The 26,475-nt window shown below is 45.4% G+C and overlaps 1 protein-coding gene across 1 annotated transcript in view; it reads left to right on the top strand.

The window, feature by feature from the left end:
* Nucleotides 1-14,245: 14,245 nt before the first annotated feature.
* Nucleotides 14,246-26,475, top strand: part of TSNARE1 (t-SNARE domain containing 1) — a gene marked incomplete at its 5' end in the record, with an annotated part of 427,114 nt that continues 414,884 nt past the window's right edge. Inside the window, one exon of the mRNA XM_082499260.1 lies at nt 14,246-14,330. Within this exon, the coding sequence (XP_082355386.1) occupies nt 14,246-14,330 (85 nt within the window). The remainder of the gene's footprint in view (nt 14,331-26,475) is intronic.

Genomic DNA, 26,475 nt, shown 5'->3' with positions numbered 1-26,475 from the left:
TGCCCCACAGGGCATCTCGCATGGTACTTGGCACCTATATTTAGGCAGTTGCATCCCACAGCCTGTCTTCATCAGGCTCTTCTATGTGGCTAGTTGTATAAAAAAGACAAAGCGCCTTTTTTTTTTTTTTTTTTTTGGTGGGGAAAAAAAAAGAATTGCAGTTTGTATTTTTAAGGGCAACTTTGCGCTTACGTGCAGGGTTTGATAGTCAGCTGTTTTGCTTTGGCTTGTTCAGGGCTTGGCGTTCTTCTTGCATGAGTCACGCGCTGGAGCGAAGCTGCTTTTTTTCTCCTTGATATTTGCACTTGGTTCCCTTTGGTGCCATCATGTGCTCCGTGAGCTTATCAGCAGGAAGGAGGAGTCCCAAAGCGTTGCGGCGAACGATATCGACACTGGGAAATGAGCTGAAACAGGGTTTTTTATGGTCTCTGGTTCATGACTGATTCGAGGCTGTGTCAGAGCAGACGTGACCGAAACGGTTTTCTCAGCGTGATGGTGGATGTACCCCGAAATATATCTGTCGTTAGGGTGAAAGAAAGCTGGGAAGGTGATGAGTTTAGCTCTCCGCAGGTGCCTTAGCTGTCTTTGCTGTCTCCTCGGCAAATGCTTTCTGAGCAGAGCTGGTCTGGAGAAGACGAGCTCCTTTGACAGCACGTATTTACACGTCCAGCTTCGTGTGCGCTTTCTCATCGTCCTTGCCTGTAAGACTTCAAAAGCGGTGAAATCTCTTTTTTTCTCCTGCTATGCTAATGTTGCCGCTTGCCTACTGTGCTTTGCCGTAGGCAGGAGACATGGCAGGAGGCTCCACTCCATCGTGGAGAGCCTCTCCTCCCCGGCTGAAGAGGGGTGGTTGTTAGCGTGTTTTCCTTGGATTCAGGCAAATCTGTTGCTGTTTTTTTTCTTCTGCATCCCTCTGGTGAATGTCTGTGGTCAAAAACATCTCTATTGCTTGTTCCTCTTCAGTCCACCTTCCTTAATTTTCGTCCTGTTGCCTTGTTTCAAGCAACCCCAGCAATCCCTTGCCTGACTGTGGCTTTGCACCGACTGAGGAGCATCCCTTGCTTTAAAAACTTCTTATTTTTGGATGATGTTTTTTTGACGAGGGGGAAAGTTGAAATAAAGCTATGCAAGGTGCTCACCCTTCCTCTTGACTTAGGGAGATTGTGTTGTGGTTTAAAAAAAACAGAAAGTCCTACTGTAAACAGCGGATTGGTGTGATATTAAGGACCACTTGAAATAATTAAGGGACCAACTGTGTTCTCCATCAGTGAGGGATCTCGGCAAAGGTGAATGAATTTTGGAAAATTAAATGTGCTTTTTTTTGTTTTTCTTCAATGTGAATAGTGTCCCAATGGAGGTTCAATGGAGGTTTTTCAGCAAATTCACTTAAATTTGTCAGGAAAATTGGCTCACAGCTGTTGCTGACTCCAGGCTGTGATTCACGACGGGTGGCCACAGGACCCAGTGCAATCCTGAGGATCTTTCTTCATTTTCTCATTGTCAGAGCATATGTATTTTTGCTACTTGGTTTTACTTTACCTTGCAACATGGCCATTGTTTGGAGGTCTTTTGTAGTCTTGTGTGAAGATACATAGTTGGAGTAATGGTAGAAGCACAATGGGCAGAGCAAGGAATAGAAATGTCATAGAATCATAGAACGGTTTAGGTTGGAAGGGACCTTAAGGATCATCGAGTTCCAACCCCCCTGCCATGGGCAGGGACACCTTCCACCAGACCAGGTTGCCCAAGGCCACCTCCAGCCTGGCCTTGAACACCTCCAGGGATGAGGCAGCCACAACTTCTCTGGGCAACCTGGGCCAGTGCCTCACCAACCTCACAGTGAAAAATTTCTTCCTAGTCTAAATCCACCCTCTTCCAGTTTGAAGTCATTCCCCCTCGTCCTATCACTACATGCCCTTGTAAAAAGTCCTTCCCCAGCTCTCCTGTAGGCTCCCTTTTGCCACTGGAAGGGCGCAACAAGGCCTCGCTGGAGCCGTCTCTTCTCCAGGTTGAACAACCCCAACTCTCTCAGCCTGTCCGCATAGGAGAGGTGCTCCAGCCCTCTCGTCATCTTTGTGGCCCTCCTCTGGACCCACTCCAAGAGGTCCATGTCTTTCCTATGTTGGGGGCTCCAGAGCTGGACGCAGTACTCCAGGTGGGGTCTCACCAGAGTAGAGTAGAACGGCAGAATCACCTCCCTTGACATGCTGGCCACACTTCTGATGCAGCCCAAGATACAATGTGAAAAGGACACTTGTCAGCAGAGGCTGGTGGTGGGTACAAGCTGGCCCTCCCTGCCTCTTCATGAGCTAGACGGTTTGTGTAAAGAGGGGAAGGCGATGAGCACTTGTTTGGATGCATTATTCCTAAGGTATTTTGCATGGGTGCCTACGTAAATGTAGCTACTGTGGGGTTTTGACCTTTCTTTGAGGTTATTCTTGGGGAAAGTTAAGGACTAATGACTTCATAATTAGGTGATGGTTACATAGTAGTTTGCTCCGAGCCCATGTTCCACCTAGTCACTGCTTGGGGTTGTGTAGAACTATTTTCTCCTCTCTATATCCCTGAAATATTTGCAGATTTCTGTATTTCTCATCTTGGTTGCAAGGGTTTGTGGCTCCCTCTTTCTAGCTTTTCAAAGTTGTCCTTTGCTTCCAAGGGCGTTCTGGGGATGCCCTGAGCCACCCTTCAGCTCCTGCCAAGACTCAACATCTTCAGTTGGTGGTTGACCTGGGCTACCCGCCTTCACTGACTTTGGATTATGGAGCATGTTTCATTTTGCCTTCCTGAGTGATGACCCCTCACTGGAAGGAAACTTGGAAACTGTTGCACAGCATCTCATTGGTTTTCTTTCAGTTCCCACTTGAAAAAAAAAACGAACACCAAAAAACCCAAGCAGAACACAACAGCCCCCCACCAGTCTTTTTCTCCCCCAGACTTTAGGCTTTGGAGGCTGCTGTCCATCATATGGCCAACGAGATTAGTTTTTTTTAATTCTCTTCTCTCTACAGCCATTTGTTGACTTGATTTACACCGTGCCTAACTGACTTCTATCATCTCCATGGTCTTAGTAGGAAAACTGAAATGAAGAGACCAAGTGGTTTTCGGTTTCTTGATGAATCGCTACCAAAGGTAGAAGTAAATTCTCGAATTTCCCACTGTGTACTGTGTCTTTGCACTGGACCACGCTGCTTCTCATTTAGCCTTCTGCGGGATTTGTGATACGACTACCAGTGAACGTTGGTGTACATGAGAACTTAGGTTGTTTTTTATTCTGATTGTGTGCGTTGAATAGCAGTGTTACTACTTTGGGAATTAGTACGTAGGGAGACGAGTGATGTTGGGTTATGGCAGAGCAGGATGCTGGGAATTAAGGAATCTATTACTTGATTAATTCACACATCCCATTTTACCCTTCGTCTCCTTCCCCTGTTGCAGGTCTGTCGGTCAAAATGTTCCTGTAGACTCAAAAACAGTTTTCCATCCTCAGATGTATTCTTCCTTATTCTGTTGAAATCCTATATAGATTTATAAATTCTACTTCTAATTCCGTTAAGCTGACCTACTGTGTTGCAGTTGGTCTTTGTCCATTCGTGCATGTACATCTTTTATAATTAATAAGTTTACTCTCAACTTCATAGTAGCAAACTAGACAAGTTCCTTCTCTGTGTTCCTCCTCCCTATTTTTTATAGAGTGAATAGACATAAATATTCATATTTCGTTACCAGTGAAAAGGCAGATGAAACCTGGATTCTGAACTGACTGGAAATTTAATTTTGCTGTTCACTGAAATATGTAATACTTCTGTGTTTGTCTAGCATATGGATAGATTAAGACGGCTCTACATACAAGGTTCACAAAAAGTAGACAGCATGGCACAAAACAGCAAATAGAAGAAGGCAATGCAGGAAGAAAAAAAGAAATAAACCCCTTGGTGGATTAGAACAGGCACTGTTTCAGAGTATTTGTCCCGGGGAAATTCAGGGTTGGAAGCCATCTAGATCATGTTTTCCTGCAGGAGTTGGAAGAAACGTTGTTTATCCATTATTTTAACGTTGGTTTTAAAAAATAGGAAGGGTGACATCACATTTCGATCAAACTGAGCTAACAGTGACCCGGCACTAAGTCATTTAAGCGCGGACATCCGTATAGCCTGGAGTCGAACAGTAGAAAATGTTACAGACAACTCAGTGGCGGTAGACTCCAAAACATCTTTGGTCTCCCAAAGACAGTCTTCCTTCTTTTCTCTTGATCTAAATACCTCAGTATCAAGGAAGCCCGATTGCTTCTCTAGCTAAAAAAGGTATTTGGGTCCTGAGGGCTGACCTTTCTGGTACAATCCCTTTGTCATTTATCACACTCAGCTGCTGCTTTTGGGAACCAAACCGTTTCCGTGTGTGCTGCCTCGTGCTTTGAAGATGGAAGGCATCCATCTTCCCATGGCATCTGTGATCCTTTTGATGGAAGACTTTTTCTAGCAGCCCTAAATAGCTACTTTTGCTCTCAAGTTTATACAGCTTAAACAGGGGGTCTAGAAACCTGAGATTCCCAAACTAAACAAAATATATCTAGTCCTTATTCTTGGCGTTTGCCTAAGGCCAACCTGTCTCTGGTGCCACTTAGCAGGATTTGAAGACTGTCTTCAGTTCTTTTGTGAGAAGACGTGCAGTCAGGTCGATGTGGAAGAAGAGTCTGCGTATTGAAGTGGCAACTGGGACTGACATGAAAGGAGCACAACAGGCTTCCAGATTGCTTGACATACCTCTGTTCTTCATGTCTGATATGCAGACATTTGTGTAACGTGAAATGTATACCAATGATTTGCAGGCATTAATTCCTTCCCATCTCTGTTGCTTATGATTTCCTCCTCCTTTATGTTGCGTGACCGTCCATCAGATCTTAAGTCCTCTAACGTCAACAGGAGGTCTTAGATGGAGCCTTCATGAGCTTGGTGGGGATGGAGGTGCCTTGTGATGAATAAGAAAGGGTTTGGTGTACCTGATGGGTGCTGTTAGCTGTAGATATTGGGAATGACTGACTGATTGACTGATGACTGCCTGGATGTCATCCTGTGCAACCTGCTGTAGGTGACCCTGCTCTGGCAGGGGGATTTGGAGTAGATGATCTCCAGACGTCCCTTCTAACCCTGACCATTCTGTGCTTCTGCCATTCTGTGATTAAAGAAGGGTTTAAGCAGAGACTGGGGTTGCATAGTGTTGCTGAGCTGGTGGAAAAATGAGATTATGTTAAGGTTGCGATCAAGTGCGCTGAGGCCAACCAGAGCTCTTGGTGTCATTCCAATTAGAAGCACAGCGAGCGAACCAACTGTCTCTATTTGTGGCTCAGTATATATGTCCATAAAATGTCATGGCTGTCTTGTCTCGCTACCTCTGACTTTGCAACCTATCCTGATAGTATATGTTCCTGAGACAAACTGCTCTGGTCCTGGAAACATCTACAATGGCAGCTGTACTGCAGGAAGAACTAAATCTCTTAGAAAATGATCAGGTGCTTTCCTGAAATAAGGCTTTGACGAGGAAGAATGCAAAAAGAGATTTTTTCTCATTGTTTCTTAGCAAATTTCCAGAATAGCAGAAGCTGCTTGTTTCTGAGATAATCCGTGCTGTTTTTACTTTGCACCTACTCTACGGTGCCTTAAGGCTGTAGGCGTTGCCTTCACTCTGTAGTACGCTTCAGCTGGAGGAGGGTAGGCAAAAGCGTGCTTTGGTACAGTGAATCAGGTTGTTTACAGTCATAAGCGGCACTGTGCCTGTCAAGCACTACATATGTGTCTCTAGAAGCTTCTGGAAGCCAATTCCATTTCTACAAAGTCTGCGTATAGATATAATGTCCAGTGGCGTTATTGTTGTCGTTGACGTATTTTGTGCCGTGTCAACCTAGGCTAGATAGTGTGCTCCTCAGGCCATGGGGACAGAGATGACTTCCCTCTCCAAGGACCTCCCATCAACATTAATACTTAATTGGAAAGCAAAGTGGGAGGAAACGCGTGCATTGCTGCATCCCTGGCCCTGGTGTATTGCAGAGCATCATTCCTGGACCGCTCTCCCGCCACTCACTTCTTCAGCTCCGGAGCGCTGCTGCCTCGCCTTGCCCACTCAACGCCCCCCGAGAACACGACGTTAATATTACAAACATCACAGAAGATCCAGAAGAGCATAAATTACCTCAAAGGCACAGCCTGAAAAAGAAGAAAGTCATCCCCTGCAGCTATTCTGATTGACCTCTGACAGTCGTGTTACAGAGCTCAGCGAGCACTCGGGGATTTGTGCAATTACACCAACTCAATGTTAAAACCATTGATTAAAAAAAAAAAAAAAAGAAAAGAAAAGAAAAAAGTGGTTTAACAGCAGAGCTTGTTCATAAATTCAAGCTCTCCGAGAAAGAGGAAAGGGGCATTTTTCCAGGTGAACAGCATAAAGGTTTATTGAGTTTTGTTTTTAATAATTGAGAAAATCCCTGAGAAGAGAAGCTAAAAAGCAGCAACGTCTGTGACACGAGTGGCAGAGTCGAGTCTGGGGAACAAACTGTTAGAGGCTGTTTGGAAAAGCAGCACACTTTGCAAATATGCCCTTTCATCTCACAGCTTCAGAAAACTTCCATATTAATCGAGTTAATCCTGCAAAAAGGAGGGCTCTGTATCTGTCTATCCATTTTACTGGCAGGGAAACAGAGGCAGCTGAACGGAAAGCAAGAAAATACTGAGTATTCTCCCTCCTTCTTGTGGTTTGTGTGCTGGTAAACAAGTCTCTTAGCGAGAAATGAAAGGGGGTCAACCTGTTTAGTTCATCTGAAGGAAGGTTAAGAGGCAACAGAGATCAAACAGCAAAGTTCAGGAGGTGAGAAGCCGCAGCTCTCCTGCCGGAGTGGCTGGGGCTGATCCTTCATTAACTGGAGCCTCGGAGATGCTCTTATGGAAAGAGGTGACCTGGTCTGACCAGAGGCTGTAGGGGTTGATGCGTAAAGATGATTTGTGCGAAATGATCTGCTCTCCCTTTATGAAGAAGGTCAGGCTGGTTGGTACAAGGTTTTTTTCTGGGTTAAAAAACTCGGAAGAATGTACCACTACTTGGTCATAAAGAAATGGAGGTGTTGTCATCGCTAATCACTTCTGAAGCCCACAGTGAAGGCACTTCTCCCTTAACAAGGCGGTGGTAGAGCTGGGAGTAGAGTACAAGAGTGCTGTTGCTTGCACCACCCCCTGCATTCATTAATGGCAGGTAATTATCCAAATTGTCTGCGATTTTATTTTTCTGGAGCTGGACAGCAAACAGAAAGAGTCTGCTTTATGGTAGCAGTGCCATTCCCCAGGCAGGAGAAGTCCTGGTGAGGAGCCCAGCAACACCAATAGCTCACTGTGAAATACAGGACAAGGAATTCACCTGGATGCCTGGTCTTGTCTTCAGCTGCCTATTAGCCTGCCAGAAGGTCCCACTGAACCCACAGCCACGTTCCTAATGCTTTTTCCTGAGGAATCTGGAGGTCCTCCCTAACAATGTGATGGCCCTGTCCTGAAAAGAATGAACGCAAGACTGGAAGTCGAAGTTCTGTGTCTGCGACCACTTTTGTATAGATCACATTGCCCGTGTGACTCCTTCCTCCTATCCCGTAAACAGCCACCACCCGCACTTTGATGATGTGGCTGGTTAGATACCAAGGAGGGACTCCAGTTTATGGATGTCAAATGCCAGAGGTTTCCTGGAGAAGTTTAGTCTCCATCCTTGGAAATATTTGAAACCCAACTGCACACAATCCTGGGCAACCTGTTCTAGCTGATCCTGCTTTGAGCAGGGCCAGGGGTTGGCCTAGGTGGTCTTCTCAACCATTCTGTGGTGTTGGCACATTTCTCCAGCCTATCCAGGTCCCTCTGGATGGCAGCATGACCCTCTGGTGTATCAGCCACTCCTCCCAGTTTAGTGTCATTAGCAAACTTGCTGAGGATACACTCTGCACCATCATCCAGATCTTTAATTAAGATGTTAAAGAGGACTGGATCCAGTATTGGCCCCTGACCAGCATTGGCCAGTCTTATCACCTCCAGGTGTAAGAAGACTTTCACCATGTTCCCCATTCCGAGAGGTGCTCTGTCCTTCCTCATAGGCTCTCCCGATGTCTCACTTCATCTTTCCTGCTTTGGTTTAGAGCCATTCTCTTGCCTTGGCCAATGCAAATGAAGACAATGTTTTCCTCCCTGTCTTTTTGCAGCAGCTTTGCACATATTTGAAGGCTCAAGTTTTCCCATCAGTCTTCCCTTCTATAGGCAAAACAACCCCATTTACTCAGTCTTTCCTAGCAGGTCATGTTTTCTTGACCTGTTGTCATTCTCCAAGTTCCCTCTAGGCTCTTTTCAGTCTCTGGCAAAATCTTTGTTGGAGCTTGTTGCCTGCAGCTGAGGACTCCAGAGTGTGGGGTCAAGCAAAAGGTTTGCTTCATCTGTCTAGAAGATTGTAATCCTATTTATACATCCCACGATGAGGTGTGCCACTTTTACAGGAACGTCATTGCAGATTCGTGTTCAGCTTGCAGCCTATAGCATCCCTCCATCCTTCCCTGCAGCTCTGGCCAGTTGTTCCCCGTCCTCCATTTGCGCCCTTGTTGGCTGCTTCTAAAATCAGGTCCCTCCAGTTGACCTGAATTATGTAGTGTCTTATTTTCTTTGTCAAACATCACTTTTGGTTTGTTAGGATTGTTCTGAATGCTGAAGCTGTCATCTAACCTCCCTGTTTGGTGTTGTGTGTGTGTTTAATGAGGCTAATCCCCGTTCCATCACCCAGCTCACTGCTCAAAATACACATGGCGAGAGCAGAACTTATAGAATCATGGAATAGTTTGGGTTGGAAGGGAACTTTAAGATCATCGAGTGCAACCATCAACCTAACACTGCCGAAACCACCACTAAACCATGTCCCTCAGCACCACATCTACCGGTCTTTTAAATACCTGCAGGGATAGCGATTCAACCACTTCTCTGGGCAGCCTGTTCCAATGTTTGATAACCCTTTCAGTGAAGAATTTTTTTTCTATTATCCAATCTAAACATCCCCTGGTGCAACTTGAGGCAGTTTCCTCTTGTCCTTGTGTCTTGACCCCACACAGTTTCTTCTTTCTTTATGACAACAGTTCACTGGGAGCATTTTTCTACTTAAAAAAAAATTCACCTGCACCTCCAATCCGTTTCTCCTGCCATGCGAGGAACCCCCTAATAGCATAAAGCTGTAATATCTGCTGGTTTTCTGCTAACTCCACTCTCTGCTAACTTTTTGCATGAAGAAGTTAACATTGATATTACTTGTTGCCAGATTTATGCTGGCTGTTACTCTGCTTTTTGCCATCAGATAGTTTCAGTGAATTTATCCCAGTGTTTTTGCAGGAGATGGAAATGAAGCTGATGGGTTTGCAATTTTCTTACTCTTCCTTTCTCAAACCATTTAGTAAATAGGCACTGTAAAGGTCCTCCAGTCTGCCAAGGGGACCGTGAATGGCTCTCAGGCTGCTTCAGACATCACAGGAGGAAAATCACAGAATCCCACAACCACTGAGGTGGGAAGGAACCTCTGGAGGTCATCTTGTCCAGCTGTCCTCCTCGGAGCAGGGTCACCTAGAGCTGGTTGCTCAGGCCCATGTTCAGTCAGGGCTTGAATATCTCCAAGGATGGGGACTCCATAACCCCTCTGCACAACCTGTACTGGTGTTTTACCACCCTCACCATAAAAAAACAAAACAAAACAAAACAAAACAAAACAAAACAAAACAAAACATTTTTTTGTTTGTTTATAAGTGAAATTTCCTGTATATTAGTTCATACCCATTGCCTCTTCTCCTGTCTCTGAGCACCACTCAGAAGAGTCTGGCTCCATTGTGTTTACTTCCTCCTGTCAGATATTTATGCACATTAATAAGCCCCCCCCCATCCCGAGCCTTCTCTTCTCCAGGCTGAACAGTCCCAGCTACCTCAGCCTCTCCTCATATATCAGATGCCCCCACCCCTTAATCATCTTCATGGCCCTTCGCTGGATTCGCTCCCATATGTCCACGTCTGTCCTCCTTTTCTGTTTCTTTTCAGTATGCTCATGTCTTTCTCAGTCACACTCAACTTTCAAAACATCTAACTTGCCTAAAGTGCTCTCTAACCCATTTCTTCCATGCTGAAATATTACTTTTCATTCTTTCTACTAATTATACTGTCCATGTAAATGCCCCTCTAAATGGAGACCGATGCGTATCGGGGAACTCTTTAAATAATTTTGCCTGCTTGGGTTTTGCTTGCTGGTATCTTTCCCAATCCAAGAAACTTGGACCAACCCTTTCCTTGAGATTCTACATCCTAATATAATATTCACGGCTTGATTGACTTCTACGGGATATACACAGCAAGAAGTAGTTGCATGTCATTAAAATACAAATTCATGCCTCTGGAGGGTTGGGTGTCCTTTTTGTTTGGTTTGGGTACGGTTGTTCTTTCATTTGTATTTTAGGTGATGAGGATAAAGCTGTGATAAAATGTGGGGTTTTGGTTTTTGTTGGTTTTTTGTTTTTTTTTCCCTTTTTTTCCCCCTGTATCAAGTATGTTAGGCAACATTTGTTCCAATTTGTACAAACTGCCTTCACAGTAAACTGAACAAGTCTCCCTGAGGAGCAGTAGACAAAAGACCTGGGAGGTGCCACGGGAATGGGGAGGGAAATTATTTGATTGCCAATCAAATTAAAGGTATTTAGATCCGCTCTTAAATTTTCCCGTAAATATATTACTGCGGGGTAGGAGTGTGGTTCTGGAGCTGTGTGAATAAGGGATATTTCAATGGCTTCGTAGGATGGGGTGGGAGGTGGTTGTTTCTAAAAAGGTTGTTTAAACTAAACCAAAATATTTAATTTTCAGTTCTTTCTTTTTTTTTTTTTTTTTTTTTTTTTCTGCCTTACAGGGAGAAAAAGTTTTAAAATGGGAGCGCGCTTTGAAATTGATAAATCAACATGAAACATTTGGAGTGCTCTAAAAGCCTTCCTTTTCTCCCCCTTTCACACCACTCTGGTGCGGAAAAAATAGATGCATTCACTGTTTGCCAAAGAAACGCTTGCCCAGTTGTAATCAAGTAATTTTACCACATGGTGAAGACTTTCCCTCTGCATTTGTTGTGTGTGGCCTTGGGGAAGTCGTGGCAGCAAATGCTTCCACTTGCTTAACTCTAAAAAGAAAGGATGGGTCAGGATCAACCTCTGTACAGAGGCGGTTTTCAAGCTTTTTCATTGTCCTACTTCCCTGCTTACAGCAGTCTTAATCTGTAGCCGCACTGGGAGGTAGACAAAATAAGATAACTCCTTATCCCTGCCCAGAAATTTTCCTGTAACTCTTTTATGTGCCCTTATTTTCCCAGGTAAGGGTCTGGCTAGATTTTGGGTTGCATTTTGCGGTGGAGGTTGTGTTACTGCGGTAGTTGTGGGCTAACCTGAGACCTGGGAGAGGCAAGATTTGGTCCCAAGTCCATTCCACACCCCCCAAGTGAATCTTCATCCGTTCCTTGTAGTGTTTGCTGGTTGCGAAGAAGAGCTTCCATCAAGACATCATCAATTATATTTATGCGTTTCTAATAGTTTTTCATGCCTGACATGATCCATTGTGTTGTTGAGTGTCTTGGAAATCCTTGGTTCGCAGATGGCCTGTTTAACTTCCCCTCTTGTTTACTTCATTTTCTGCGTCCTCGAAGTGCACACAAATACAGGTGCTCGTCCACTCTCTGGCTGCTTTGGGCTATTGCAGGTTGGCTGCCGTAGGTTTGGACTGAAAGTTGTTTTCCGAAAATGAAGGATTTAACGGCCTAGGGGCACCTACAGCCTCAGATGCCAGTTATATGTGTACGTCGTACACGGAGGCTGGGTGGGGAAGCTGTACTCTGGATTTTCTCCACTTTTAATGGATTTATCTCACATCCCTTGCTCTCTAAAGGCAGTTGCACTTTCATCCTCTTTTACGTGTCTGGCCCAGTTAAGGGAGGATGGCGAGTGTTTTCCTTTAGTCCTAGAGTTTCCCTGTCTGGCGATTCTCAGCAGTAATTTTTTTCCTTGGTTTTGAAACTTTGGAAGAAAAAAGGAGAATGAAGTACAAGAGGTACCTGAGACCATTAGACTGTTCCCAGTACAGTCCAGAACTGGGAATTCCTGGTGCTTTGATCTCCGTGGAGGACAAAGCAAAGAAATAGTTGCAAGTAGACCACTGTGTCAGTGCACCCCAAAAGAGAATTCAGCCCTCTGCTGAGGCATCTGTCAATACCTACATCAGGGCATCATATGACATGTGGCCATGTATCAAGAAGCTCTTACAAACCGGAGGTCATTCCCAGCTTTTGTCACGTAAGAGGGAAAGTGGCCTGTCCAGGCCACGTGCAGCTTGAGTAGCCAAGCCCAGGACAGAACATTTCATCTCATGTCGTCTGGCCTTGCACCCCAAAATCTTTCCCAGTAGCTGAAAGATGTAGAGTTGGAACCTATTGGAACTCGATGATCTTCAAGGTCCTTTCCAACTAAACCATTCTATGATTCTATGATTCTATGACCTGTTAGAGCACGTCCAGAGAAGGGCCACAAAGATGCTCAGAGGGCTGGAGCACCTCTGCTGTGAGGACAGGCTGAGAGAGTTGGGGTTGTTCAGCCTGGAAAAGACAAGGCTCCGGGGAGACCTATTGCAGCCTTTAAGTACTAAAAGGGGGCCTATGGGAAAGATGGGGACAAACTTTTTAGCAGGGCCTGTTGTGATAGGACACAGGGTAATGGCTTTAAACTAAAAGAGGGAAGATTTAGACGAGATAGAAGGAAGAAATTTTTTACACTGAGGGTGGTGAAACACTGGCCCAGGTTGCCCAGAGAGGTGGGAGATGCCCCATCCCTGGAAACAGTCTAAGTCAGGTTGGACTGGGCTCTGTGCAACCTGATCTAGTTGAAGATGTCCCAGGTCATGGCAGGGGGTTTGGACTAGATGGCCTTTAAAGCTCCCTTCCAACTCAAACCATTCTATCATACTGCCATCGCACTGAAGGGGTTGCATGTGCTTGATGGACAGAGTTGTTTGTTAGCCCAGTTTTTTTTGGTTGTCCTTCAGTTAGCAAGTGACATTTATAAGACAGAGCAACTCCCTACTTGGAGGGCAGGTGGTATTCCAGGTCATTTCACTCCAGCATGTCCTCTCCACTGGACTCTCCCATGCTGTTATACTGCAGCATCGCTGCTTGATGAAGAGGTACCCAGTGGGCAGCATTGTCTTCTGCCTTTTTCACGGAATAAGTCTCTATCCCGCACCCTCCAGATTTTCCCTGTTTGGGGCATTTTTTCATAGTCTCAGTGTACAGAAGCAGGAGTTGGGTTTGGTCCTATATCATGCCCCAACTGATGCAGCACCTTTTTCTCTTCTCTTCCTTTGCCGTCATCATCTCTGTGCCTCAGGGTTGGACTATTTTTAATATCAAAGTCCTGGGACCCTGCTGATATGCTGGAGGGTATCTGGGGCTCATCAGGAGACAGCGCCTGTGGACGGGGAGGTGGGAAGGGGGAAGAAGTAGTCTTTCCCTGACAGTTCTGCATTGATTTCATTCTGCTTTTGCTACCTTAGACCTTGCAGCTTTTTTTTTTTTTTTTTTTTTTGGCTTTTTTTTGTTTGTTTGTTTTTTAAACCAGCAAGGAAAAAATAACTCTGCCTCCAATATTTATACTGGAGGCCCAGGAGCTTATAATATAGCAGTAAGCTGTCTCTTTTGAGAACTCATCAAGACTGCAGGATGATGGATAGACTCCTAGCCAGCTGCCTAGTGGTAATGTTCCAGAAGACAGCATTACCTTTTTTTTTTTTTTTTGATCGAGTGCCTGGTCTTCGCCTACCAGCTCGGGATCTCAAAGCACTTTGTGAACAGCGAGGAATTAAAAGTCTTGCCGTGGCTGAAGCAGATAAATGGTTGCCCTTTATCACTGGAGCAAATAAGGCACAGGGAGGACAAATGACTTGTTTGCCCCCAAAATCAGCTGTAGTCCAGGAGACCTGTTTTTTAGTGCTTTTATTTTTCACAGGTGGGCATCCTGAAGTTTAGGGATAGTCTTGTATTTTTTCATTTGCCTTTTTTTTTTTCCCCCTTTTTTTTTTTTTCTTTGAATACTGGGGTTTAGCTGACTTTTAACAGTGTTGTATCTGTCTTTTTCTGTGTTTTCTTAGGTTTGAATTATAATCCCGCATCCGTTGCTGTCTAGAAAATGTCTTATGGATCCATTGATGGTAGTGGCTTTGGGAGCAGGAATCCATTTGGAGGCCCTTCGAGACAAGGCTATCAACCTCTCGGTACAGTATTGATCCCGTGCTGTAATTTATTCTACCTGACTCCATGGGGACTGAAGTTTTACTTGCTCATGTTCAATGTGGCTGATGTATAAATATCACACTGTCTCCAGAGGTCATTTCTGATCGTGATTTTCAAAGGTGAAAACCAAACTTTTGTTGAATTCAGTTTGTTTGATGAAGCACCACATCTTACCGTGGTCGGAACTTGAGGTTGGAACGTGGAAGAGCGGTGCGTTGGAACGTGGAAGAGCGATGGGGATTTTGGAAGTATCTTGGGTGCCTAGGAGAAGAAATGCAGAATATTCCCTAGACCTGATCGTGTCGTTCCTCATGTCCTCAGCATCTTTGCAAGAACTTTGTCTAAATGGTTGTTCTGTGGCAGGCTGTGGGTGCACAGGTGATGGGAGTAGATGGGAAGATGTGCAAAGGGCAGTGGACTGTGATTCCACAGAGGGTAACTGAACTGCTGTGGAGGCTCCTTGAGCCTTGGAAGTGTACTCAGATGTGGCGACGGGGTCAAAAAATTGCTCAGGAAATGCTGAAACCATAACCAGTGATTTGCAAATGGCTGTGGATTCTATTTTTGTGGTGTGTTTTTAAGCAAAGCCCAGATGTGCTTTCCTCACCTGTTTCCCCCCTTGCCCCAAAGGACTGCAGAAACTCTGCAGTAGAAAGAGAAAAGCATCCTGGTGTCAATCTGTAGGTCTGAAACCGACCCAAATGTACAAGTCAAAGCTGTGCTTCATACAAGTGAGTTCATAATGTGTCTGTCATAACGTGGAGCACACCTAATGATTATAACCTCCTGCTTTTGTGTGTTGAAGGCATTGACTCTACTGTGTCCCCTTCGTGATGCAGGCAATTTGTAGGAGGTCATGACCTGGATGAGGGGACAGAGTGTATCCTCAGCAAGTTTGCTGATGATACCAAACTGGGTGGGGTGGCTGACACCCCAGAGGGCCGTGCTGCCATCCAGTGTGACCTGGACAGGCTGGAGAGCTGGGCAGAGAAGAACCTAATGAGGTTCAACAAAAGCAAGTGCAAGGTCCTGCACCTGGGGAGGAAGCATGCAAAGCACCAGTATAGGTTAGGGGTGGACCTGCTGGGAAGTAGTTCTGAGGAGAAGGATCTGGGGGTCGTGGTAGACAGCAAATTATCCATGGCCCAGCAATGTGGCCTTGTTGCTAAAAAGGCCAATGGAATCTTGGGCTGCATAGGGAAGAGTGTGGCCAGTAGGTCGAGGGAGGTCATTCTCCCCCTCTACTCTGCACTGGTGAGGCCACAACTGGAATACTGTGTCCAGTTCTGGGCTCCCCAGTTCAAGAGGGACAGGGATCTGCTGGAGCGAGTCCAGCGAAGGGCAACTAAGATGATTGCAGGATTGGAGCATCTCCCTTATGAGGAAAGGCTGAGAGAGCTGGGACTCTTTAGCCTGGAGAAGAGAAGGCTGAGGGGAGACCTTATTATGGCATACAAGTATCTAAAGGGTGGGCTGAAGGAGGATGGAGCCAGGCTCTTTTCAATGGTTCCCAGTGACAGGACGAGGGGCAATGGGCACAAGTTAGAACACAGGAAGTTCCGTTCAAATACACGGAAACACTTCTTTACGGTTCAGGTGACAGAGCACTGGCACAGGCTGCCCAGGGAGGTTGTGGAGTGCCCTTCTCTGGAGATTTTCAAGCCCCGCCTGGATGCAGTCCTGAGTGATGTGCTCTGGGCAATCCTGCTTTAGCAGGGGAGTTGGACTAGATGATCTCTAGAGGTCCCTTCCAACGCTGAAAATTCCGTGATTCTGTGAAATTCCATGCGGCGTCCCTTGCCAGAAGAATGGTGGGTGGCGCAATGCTTGTCCCTATTGACACAGGTCTGCCCCGTGCACAAAGGTGGAAGGTAGGTCTCATCCTGCCCACTGCTGAGGTGCTAGGCATGGGCAGATAAGGCCACATCTCCAGCTGTCCAGATGTGCACCACATCCCAATTCAGATGGGCAGTTGCTGTACGGCCGGATCTGGGTTAATCCAGTCCTGCTTTCAGCGAGCCTGGTTATCTGGAGCATGCTCTTGCATTTAATTTTTGGTCCTGGGTCTAGTTTGCACTGCAGGGTGAGGCTGCAGTGGCTATGGTGTAGACACAACTAGGGGTTCAGACCTCTGCAGAAGTATCAAGGGGACCTTGCAAAGGGCTGCATTATCACTTTGCACCAGGGAAGAACATCACCCCTCTCTTCGAGCGCCTTTGATTTCGGCAGGGCTGTTCATTAAGGCAGCCTGAGTTGGCTTTCAAGTTTTGAGGGTTGCAAATGTTCTTCGGGAAGCGTTTTGTTGTTTTGCAAATAGCTGTTCCCCCCGGATGGAAATATAAAAGCGGTGTAGAGGTTTGTCTTGGTTTTCTGTTTTCTTACGAGGTTGGATGTAATTATGAATTTTTTTTCTTTGAACAGGGAGAAGGTATTGAAGTAAGTGCGAGTTGTCTGTTCAGTTGTAAATAGTGATTTTTAAGCTATTCTACAAGGCAAAATTAAAGGCATAAAAGCAAGGAAGAATGGGATACTTGGGCACAAAGAAAGAACCATAAGAAAAGACCATTGAAATGTGGACTAGACAAATGATGAATCTCAGTGCATTGTAGTTGAGGTTAAAAAAAACCATGAATACTTTTTGTGCTGTATGAAAGGACCACTGTTTTTAATGCAAATGCACAGAATAATTCAAGACGCTTGCAATCTCTAAATATTTGAAGAGATACCTCATTGTGCCCAGCTTGCCCATCATTTGGTGGTTACTGATGTGACGCTGAAGCCGCTCTCAGTGGATTGCAAAAAGCAGCTGTTGTGGAAACATCAGCTTTCTGGAGAAAGCCACGGTGTGTTGGCTGCCCGGCTGGAGCCTGTTAACATGTTGGCTTATGTCTTGGAGTTGAGTGTTTGCTTCCCTTCCATGCATGCACACATCACCTCGGGTGGCATTATGATGGCACACATCTCCAAGGTCCTCCAGGGTTGATATTTCCAGCAAGCCAAAATTGGTTGCAGACTTCCTAAATAGCGCATTGGTTCCTTGGCTAGACGTCCCTGCGGAAAGGATCGCAAGGGAAGGAACCTGATTGCGTTGGCCAAGGTCAACTTGAGGAAACTTTTCTCCTTTCTGTGTGTCTCAGAGATGTTACATCTGAACCTGCGTAGCTCCCCATGACCCTTCACCACGGGAATAACACATGCTGGATGTCTTTTGTTGTGGTATCCCCAAATATTGTCATTAATTAAGCGTCAGGAGAGGGTGATGTAACACTAATTGTCTGCCTCCTGCTTCTCAAAGACGGATGACTGACTTGGTAAGAAAAACTGCCCGCTGCATTAGATCATGGTATGGCCGGTTCAAAAGAGCGTGGCCTTCTTGCTGGCATACGTATGCCTGCTCGCAGGGGGAGAAGACATGTTCTGCGTGTGCTCTAAAACCCTTCTTCTTTTTGTATCTAATAAATGAATAAAAACAGGTACCAGCATCCCTGCAGATAGTTACTGTCCGATGGTAGCGTGTGGTCCAGCAGTAATATCCAGGCACCCAACAGAGAACCCTGAGATCCTGCAACGATAAAGTTGATGGAGATGGCACTGCTTAATAGCCTTTCGGTAATAAATTGGGATGGAAGTCACGTACAAAGAACAGGCAGGTTTTGGCAGCCCCAGCTCACCTGAGGAGATGGAGGCTTGTCCCAGCAAGTGGTCGTACGGTGGGGTGGGGAAAAGAAGAACCACTAGGGACTTTATTTTTGATAGCAAAGAAAAGTGGGCTCAAGTTGTGTTGTTTTTTATAAATAAAGGGTGATGCTACCAAGAGGGTGTCCTCTGTCCTAACACCCGCCTGTCCATCTTGGCTGCATTTCCTCCATGCTCGATCCAAACGCGCTCCCCAGGCTGGGAGAGATTAAGTACTGGAAGGTGCTTCCCTTGGCCCTGAGCTGACGTGATGATGGATGGACTTGCAGCCCATCACTGGGCCACGCAGCGGTTGCCCTTGCTGACCAGCCTAATTAGAGACATCCACCGGCTCTGTTTGTAGCAGTTTTGGGAGGGATCCCAGAGGCAGGTTTTTTTGGAATTTGGTTTGCTTGGGACTCCTGGGTGTCAGACAACTCTGGTTCAATCTCTGCTTTTGATGGTGTTGCTGGATATCCAGGAATTCTTAAAAAAAAAAAAAAAAAAAAAAAAAAAGAGAGAGAGTATACTTCTTTATTTTTATTTTTATTTGTATTGGAAATTGTTGTAAGGAATCAGAGGTTACACTTAGCAAAACTCAAATGTTCTTTAGCCTTAACTGGGGAGTACCCTAAGGTGTGTCACGAGGAAGACCACCAGCATTACTTGGAGTATAGTTTTGGGCTCCCTGCTTTGCACTTGTGAGCTGTGACCTCCTCCAGCAGCATCTGCATCTCACACCCTCATTCTGCTCCCAAAAATCCATGTAAAACCAAGTGTTCCCCTGTTTCCTTGTAGGAGCTTCTCTGGGCTTCAGCTGTGTGTTGGTGTTACACGGAGAAGTTGGAAAGTAGGTAGCAGAAGGTTGTTGTTTTTTGGTTGTTTTTTTTTTTCTTTTTGCTTTTATTTTTTTAACCTGAGAAATGAAAAAGATTGAAACTACTTCAAAAGGGGTTTTTTTTAGAGTCTAAAATAATGACATGTCTAAAATAAACAGAGACCGAGCACTGTACAGCAATAGGAATTAAACCCTGAATTCTTACGGTTTTGATGTGTGCAGCATGCACTCTCTACCATGTTCAACCTGTCTTCCCAAAATCATATTATTGTGGGGAAAATGAACAAAACCTGCTGTACGCAGGGAGGCGTAGAGGTCAGGGAATTCAAATAGCTCGAATTAAAATGCCACAAGCCAGGAAATTTTTAACACTGCTTTTATTAACCTTACAGTACCCTGAACATTAAATGCCAGATTTGAAAGGGTGAGGGTAATTTCATATTCCAGAGGTGCAATGTTTCTAGGTGCACTCCAGGGACCGTTGGGTCAGTGCTTCATTTTACTGTGACTTCATCCAGACCATTTTTCCTTCGGTTGCTCATTGAAGGTATCATGCGGGACACTGGCCAGAGTTGTACTCAAGATATATCGCACGTGCGTCTTTCTCCTTGTCTCCTAGGTTGGTTATCTTGTCACAGAATGAAATTAGGTTGGTCCATGTGAATTGTTCTTGGCAGTGTTTGCTGGGTATATATCACCGAATTATCATTTTGATACTTAGCAGTTGTTAAATGATTTGTTCTAACGTATTTCCAGGAATCGGGTCTATAATTTTCTTTGCTCTCCCCTCTCTACCACCTATCTGCCTCTGTGGTGCACCAACTAACTCTTGGGTGAAAAGTCATGTGTAAGTGCTGGCAATGCTGTCTCTGTCCTGTCTTAGCGGTTGGACCATCCTTCTGTCCTCTCTAATCCTATTTTGCTCTTTTCATAGCAGTTTGGGAAAGTTATTTGTCCTTAAAAACCCATCATAGGGTTCGTTGTTGCCTCCAGGTTGGCAAAGTTGCAGAGATCATGTGCTGCGTGGGATGGAGATGTGCACACCAGTCAGGACTCCTTTGGTGGGATGAGGATAGTAGGATATCTGCTGGAGACCCAGGTCCAGCAGCTGAAGCTGAGGTAGATGTTCTGTAGACAAAACTCACTCAAAAGCTCGTGTACGAACCAACGCTGTGGCCTGACCACCACATGGTCTCATTGCAGCACCGGGTCTGATGGCAAATCATGGGAAGGAATCCACTGCCAGCTTCGCATCTTGATACCACAAAGTGCTGAGGCACATAACAAACTCTTAAGTACACAAGGAGTCCCCCTGAGGTTAATTAACATTAAGCAGGTGGTTAATTCTTTTGCTATATTGGGACCTGAATACTGCTTTGGTTTTGCATTAACTTCTTAAATTACTTGCAATACATGCAGTGCTTTGTTAAAGGGATACTGAAACTCTTGGTCATTGCAGCATTGTCCAAAGGGTCTGGAAGGTGGTCTAGGTCTGGTTGCGGCAACTATTCCTCACTGGAGCAATGAGTGACCGAACTATGTACTTAAATGTCCTTAGTTAGAAAGAATTAAAAGCAGCGAAAAACAACAAGAACAAAATCATAGAGTTATAGTATCATAAAATGGTTTAGGTTGGAAGGGACCCTAAAGATTTTCTATTTCCAGCCCCCCTGCCATGGGCAGGGACACCTCCCACCAGCCCAGGTTGCTCCAAGCCCCGTCCAACCTGGCCTTGAACACCTCCAGGGATGGGGCAGCCACAGCTTCTCTGGGCAACCTGGGCCAGTGCCTCACCACCCTCAGAGTAAAGAATTTCTTCCTAATATCTCATCTAAATCTCTCCTCTTCCAGTTTGAAGCAATTACCCTTCATCCTATCAAAATCTTTTGATCTTTTAGGGATATTCAAACTACTGTGCAGCATTGGGCTGTTCTTTTTCAAAAGATAAAGCCTTTAAAACTGAAGGATTGCACCAGGTCTTGGTCAGATTTGGTAATGTAACCAAAGTATGTGTTTGGGATGGAGTCCCGTCGAGTGTAGAATGGAAGGAAGGACTCATAGTGCGACCTTCTGTAGCATCTTTTGTCATGCGCAGATCAGTTCACGAATATTACTGTAAAGAAAGTGGTCTTGCCTTAATTTTATATAACAATTAAAAACAAAAAAAAAGAGGACTTGTCAAACATCGTGTAAAAAGTTTCTGAGAATCTTAATGATTAACTTTCATTTCTAAGTCTTGGATCCTGTCATATTTTCTTGAATTTATGAGCGCACAGAAGTAGAGGACTCAGGCGTTGTATTAAGTAAATTATTAATTGGCCTGAGATAAAGTGCTGGTCAAAGACTCGAATAATACAGAAAATCATAATAAGATGATCTCTCCCATTAGACAATCTCAAAAAGCTCTTTGTGGCACATACAGAGGAATTATTTCATATTATTTCTTTGCTGTTGTGTAAGACTTCCAAACATTATAAATTTATTTCCTTAGTCCAGTTTCACTAAATTTAGAGGATATTCTCTGGTTTACATCTAGTTCTTAGAGATCTTAGCCGTGATTTAATGAATTAATAAACCTAAACATAAGAAAACATATTAAAGAATAATGAACAGCATGTTTTATAGCAAAAGGAATTGCCAGGAGAATTAACTTTCATACACGAATTAACTTTGAAACTGTTTGTTTTGAAAACCTCTGCCCTATCCCTTCTGGCAATTTTAACAGTATAACAAATGTTTCGCTATAATCTCAGTATTTCAGTGAAGTTAAGTGGTTATGCACTTTTTTCTATAACTAGCAATACCAGAACACACCATTGGAATCAATAATTGTTTTAATGAAATATGGGAGGGTGAGCTGACAACATCATAGCATTTTAAAAAGAAAACCAAGCCAAAAACCTCTTGGGTAAAAGTAAACTCTTTTTTTCTCTTCCAATTTTACGTGTTAGTCTTGGTCATCCAAAGCCATTTTACTGTAAACATGTAAAAATCATGCCAGCGGTCCCAGTCTTGAACAGAAAACCGAAGATACTGACCTCTCCTTAGGCAGCATTCAGCTGGAAATGTATTTAAACATCTCATCCTTACAGAATAGCTTGCTCCATTTTCCACTTGATTATGGTCAAATTAGAAGTAGTTTAAGAAGATCTTCTCCCCGCGATCTGCTCATCGTATGGGTAGAGGTACCTTGGCAGGGAAAGAAGAGCAGGATGGACAGGCTGGTGGTTCCTTTAGTTTCCCAATGGCGGTCTGGGAACCCCAAAGCTCAGGCTGTCCCTCCTGGAATGTCTATCTTGGTGGATGTATTTCCTTGAAGGAGAAGAGACTGTTCCATGCTATAGTTTCAGCTCCTGAAATTAATACGGCTTTAATTTAGAGAACAAGCCTGATGAGGAGCGGCTGAGGGAACTGGGGGTGTTCAGTCTGGAGAAAAGGAGGCTGAGGGGAGACCTTATCGCTCTCTACGACTACCTGAAAGGAGGTTGTAGCAAGGTGGGGGTTGGTCTCTCCTCCCAAGTAACATGTGACAGGACAAGAGGAAATGGCCTCAAGTTGCGCCAGGGGAGGTTGAGTACTGTAGACCGCTGTTTTTCAGTACCAAATGAGGAACACTTTTTTTGACATGGGAGGAAAATCCTTTGAAATTTTGAGGTTCTGGACTGGAAAGTGTTGAACTTCCAAGTCTTGGTCACCTCTGCCACTGCTCTGTACTGTGGCCTTGTGCAAATCTCTTAACTTCCCCGTTCTCTTGTTTCCTTGCCCTCCTGCTGCCTTATATTATCTAATTAATTAAATGCTTAAGGATGCAGAATGTGTCTTTCTTAATCAATTAGAAAAACAGAATTTAGCATCCTTTGTGTCGTTTTTTTCCTTTTTCTCTTTGAAGACGCAAGTGGAGTTTTATAATATTTGCTTCCGGCAGCAAAATGGGAATGGAGATTTATATAGATACTGGAATAATGCAGTTGTGGGTTTCTGTTCTGCAGCCTCACTGTGAGGGTGTATTTATTTGCAGAACGTATACAAACTCGCTTCTGTCCATTATGGAGGGGTAGACACAGCTGACCCAAATATGTGTGAGACAAACGGATTTTGAGTTGAGCGGAAAAAAAGGAATAAAGCTTTTATCCCTGCTGTCAGTCCAGAAATATCATCGCTAATTCTCTCTTCTTCCAGGTTGATGTTTGCTCGGAGACAGACACTGGCGGCAAGAAGTGGGCAGGGATTAGAGATCAGCCGTGAGGAAGGGCTCGGCAGATGTAAGCAGGTAGATTGGGGATTAGGGTGAATTAGTGTGGATGGAAAGCGTTCAGGAGCAAGGAGGGATTTGAAATTAGACGTTAGGACATACGTGTCGCAGGTCTTCCCTGAATTTCTGTGGTAGACTTGGATATTAATGGTTGGAATTCCTGAGCACCGTTAGTGGCTGTTGATGAGGCTGAAGGTAATGACGGTCCTACAGATCACAGAATCATAGAATGGTTTAGGTTGGAAAGGACCTTGAAGATCATCGAGTTCCACGCCCCCTGCCATAGGCAGGGACACCTCCCACTAGACCAGGTTGCTCAAGGCCACGTCCCGCCTGGCCTTGAACACCTCCAGGGATGGGGCCTCAACAACCTCTCTGGGCAACCTCTTCCAGTGCCTCACCACCCTCAAAGTGAAAAACTTCTTCCTAGTGTTCAATCTGAACCTGCCCTCTTCCAGTTTAAAGCCATTCCCCCTCGTCCTATTGCTACATGCCCTAGTAAAAAGTCCTTCCCCAGCTCTCCTGGAGGCCCCCTTTAAGTACTGGAAGGCCACAATAAGATCTCCCTGGAGCCTTCTCTTCTCCAGGCTGAACAGCCCCAACTAGCTCAGCCTCTCCTCATAGGAGAGGTTCTCCAGCCCTCAGATCATCCTCGTGGCTCTCCTCTGGATGCAGTCCAGCAGGTCACGGAATCACGGAATTTTCAGAGTTCGAAGGGACCTCTAGAGATCATCTAGTCCAACTCCCCTGCTAAAGCAGGATTGCCCAGAGCACATTACTCAGGACTGCATTCAGGTCCATGTCCTTCTTCTGTTGGGGACTCCAGAGCTGGATGCAGTATTCCAGGTGGGGTCTCACGAGAGTGGAGTAGAGGGGCAGAGCCCCTCCTTTGACCTGCTGGCCACACTTCTGATGCACCCAAGGATATGGTTGGCCTTCTGGGCTGGAATCGCGCATTGCTGGCTTATGTTGGGGTGGAAGAAACGGCTTGCGTAGGTTTTGAGGTGTGCCAGTGATCATATAGGTCTTTCTAGAACCAATTTCCCATTGCTTCCTGATGGCAAAGGCAGGGTGAAGAAGGAGGAATAAATCAAAGCCCTGCAGGTTTGGACATCACAGACCGAGTGCGATGAGCTCAGACAGGAAAATAGCACAAAGTTGGTCACACATGCCATCTCTCCTCCCGCTCCCCTCCTGCATTGCTGAACCAGTGGCATGGTGGTGGGAAGGGTGAGTGGGAAGCCCATGGTGTCTTGTCCCTGTGATGGCTGGAGGACGGCTCTGCCCTGTGCCGTCACAGCAGCGTTTCATCCCCTGCCGAAAACGCGTTTTGTCCTGTTTGATGGATGAGGGATTTGGGTCACGGAAGGATTCCTGCTTGCAAACCAAACCCATTGCCTGCTCAGTTTCCCTTGGGGATTATGTCCTAAGGTTTGAAGCTGGCATGGTTTCCGTGGAAAAGGCTTTCTCCTCCCCATTCCTGAGCTGCAGGGTTTAAGAATCATAGAATCACAGAATGGTTTAGGTTGGAAGGGACCTTAAAGATCATCTAGTTCCAACCCCCCCTGCCATGGGCAGGGACACCTCCCACCAGACCAGGTTGCTCAAAGCCCCATCCAGCCTGGCCTTGAACACCTCCAGGGATGGGCCCTCCACAATTAGCCAGAGTCCCTGGCTGTTCAACCTTGGTTGTTCTCTTAAAACAAGGACTGCTTTAGCCACTGCATTTTCTTTAATAGTCTTTTTTCAGTGGTGCCCAGTGACAGGATGAGAAGTAACGGGCACAAACTTGACCATAGGAAGTTCCATCTAAACCTGAGGAGGGACTTCTCTCCTGTGAGGGTGGCAGAGCACTGGGACAGGCTGCCCAGAGAGGTGGGGGAGTCTCCCACTCTGGAGCCATTCCAAACCCGCCTGGATGCCGTCCTGTGCAACTGCTGTAGGTGACCCTGCTCTGGCAGGGAATGGGACTGGATGATCTCCAGAGGTCCCTTCCAACCCTGACCATTCTGTGATTCTTGGCTTGCAATTCATGGGTTTTGCTCTCGTCTGGTGCTGGCTGTCCTTTGAGCTGAGCTGTATCTGTCCTGGGTGCATCCTTCAGCAGAACTATGCATGAGCTTTGCTACAGGGATTTTTGAACATCTGCACAGTAGAAACCCAACAAGGTGTAAACTTGCTTTTAAATTTTTAAGGAAGTACTTGAAAAAGAATTAACTTGCCAGCGTACAGTTATGTAGATAGAGATTTTCTTCCTCTTCTTTTAGCAGAACTGGTTAGCAGCTATCTTCCATGGATGCTCCTCTCTCTTCTCCCTGGATGGTTTCTCAGTCTGGAGAAGCACTTGAAGAAACCGTAATTTCTTCTGTCATGTACGTGTGGCAATTTGGTACAGGTTGTCATCACAGACACTTTGACTTACCTGCAACTTCTTCCCTTGGCTGAGATGGAAATGAAGCAGCCGGCGAGTGAAGTAGGGCAGGTTTTGCCCTTTTGGGGTACTGCTTCTGCATACGTGGATGTCAGAGCTGGAGAAACCAGTCTTGAAGACTTAAAGATAGTCTTGAAGAAGCATAGATCATGCTGTTAGCAATGACTCTTCAAGCTATGAAGAGCAGGGCCTGTTTCTCACTACCTACTATTGTGACATCCCAATCAGTACGTGCTTTTTATTCTTTGATTTCTATGGCTTTCTGCAACGCACGTGCTTTCTTGCCCCAAATAACTCATTTTTTTAGAGAAGGTCAGGGTCAGAGACTGACACTTCTTGTTGTTTCCGTATCATTTGCCATTGTCATCCATGTCGCGGTCCACAGAGTCGCAGGGTATGGACAGAATGGCTCCTGTGTGGTGACACTGAGGAATGCCCGTAGTTCTTCCAAATTGCAGAGCGGCTTCCTTGGGCTAACGGGCTATTTTTAGTTTTAATTGGGCTTAGTCTATCTGAAAAAAAAAAAAAAAAAAAAAAAAAAAAAAAAAAAAAGTTGATCCTTTTGTTCCTGGCAAAGACCCACACGTCTAGCAGCTGGGCATGGTGCCATCTAAGCAGATGGCTGGCAGGGCAGTGGCCAGCACAACTGTGTCACATCTCCTCTGCTTGGCAGCACGCATTCCCAGGTGGCAGTCACCATCCGCTTTGAACTTAAAACACACCTAGGGACTGACCAAAGCAACATGCTGGCTTTAATCCAGCCCTGCGTAGAAGGAACTTGGTTGACTATCCTGGAAATAATGCCCACAACTGCTTTATAAGCGGGTGGGACTGGCTGAGAAGGGCCCTGTCTTTGACATGTGTGGGGTGAGTAGGAGGTTGGCTCTGGGGTGTCCTCTTATCCAGACCCCAGGGAACATCTGTAGATGA

The sequence above is a fragment of the Vanellus vanellus genome (assembly GCF_965231255.1).
Source record: "Vanellus vanellus genome assembly, chromosome: 2".
In the NCBI taxonomy this organism is placed as follows: domain Eukaryota; kingdom Metazoa; phylum Chordata; class Aves; order Charadriiformes; family Charadriidae; genus Vanellus; species Vanellus vanellus.
This window is presented reverse-complemented; position numbering and strand designations above follow the sequence as displayed.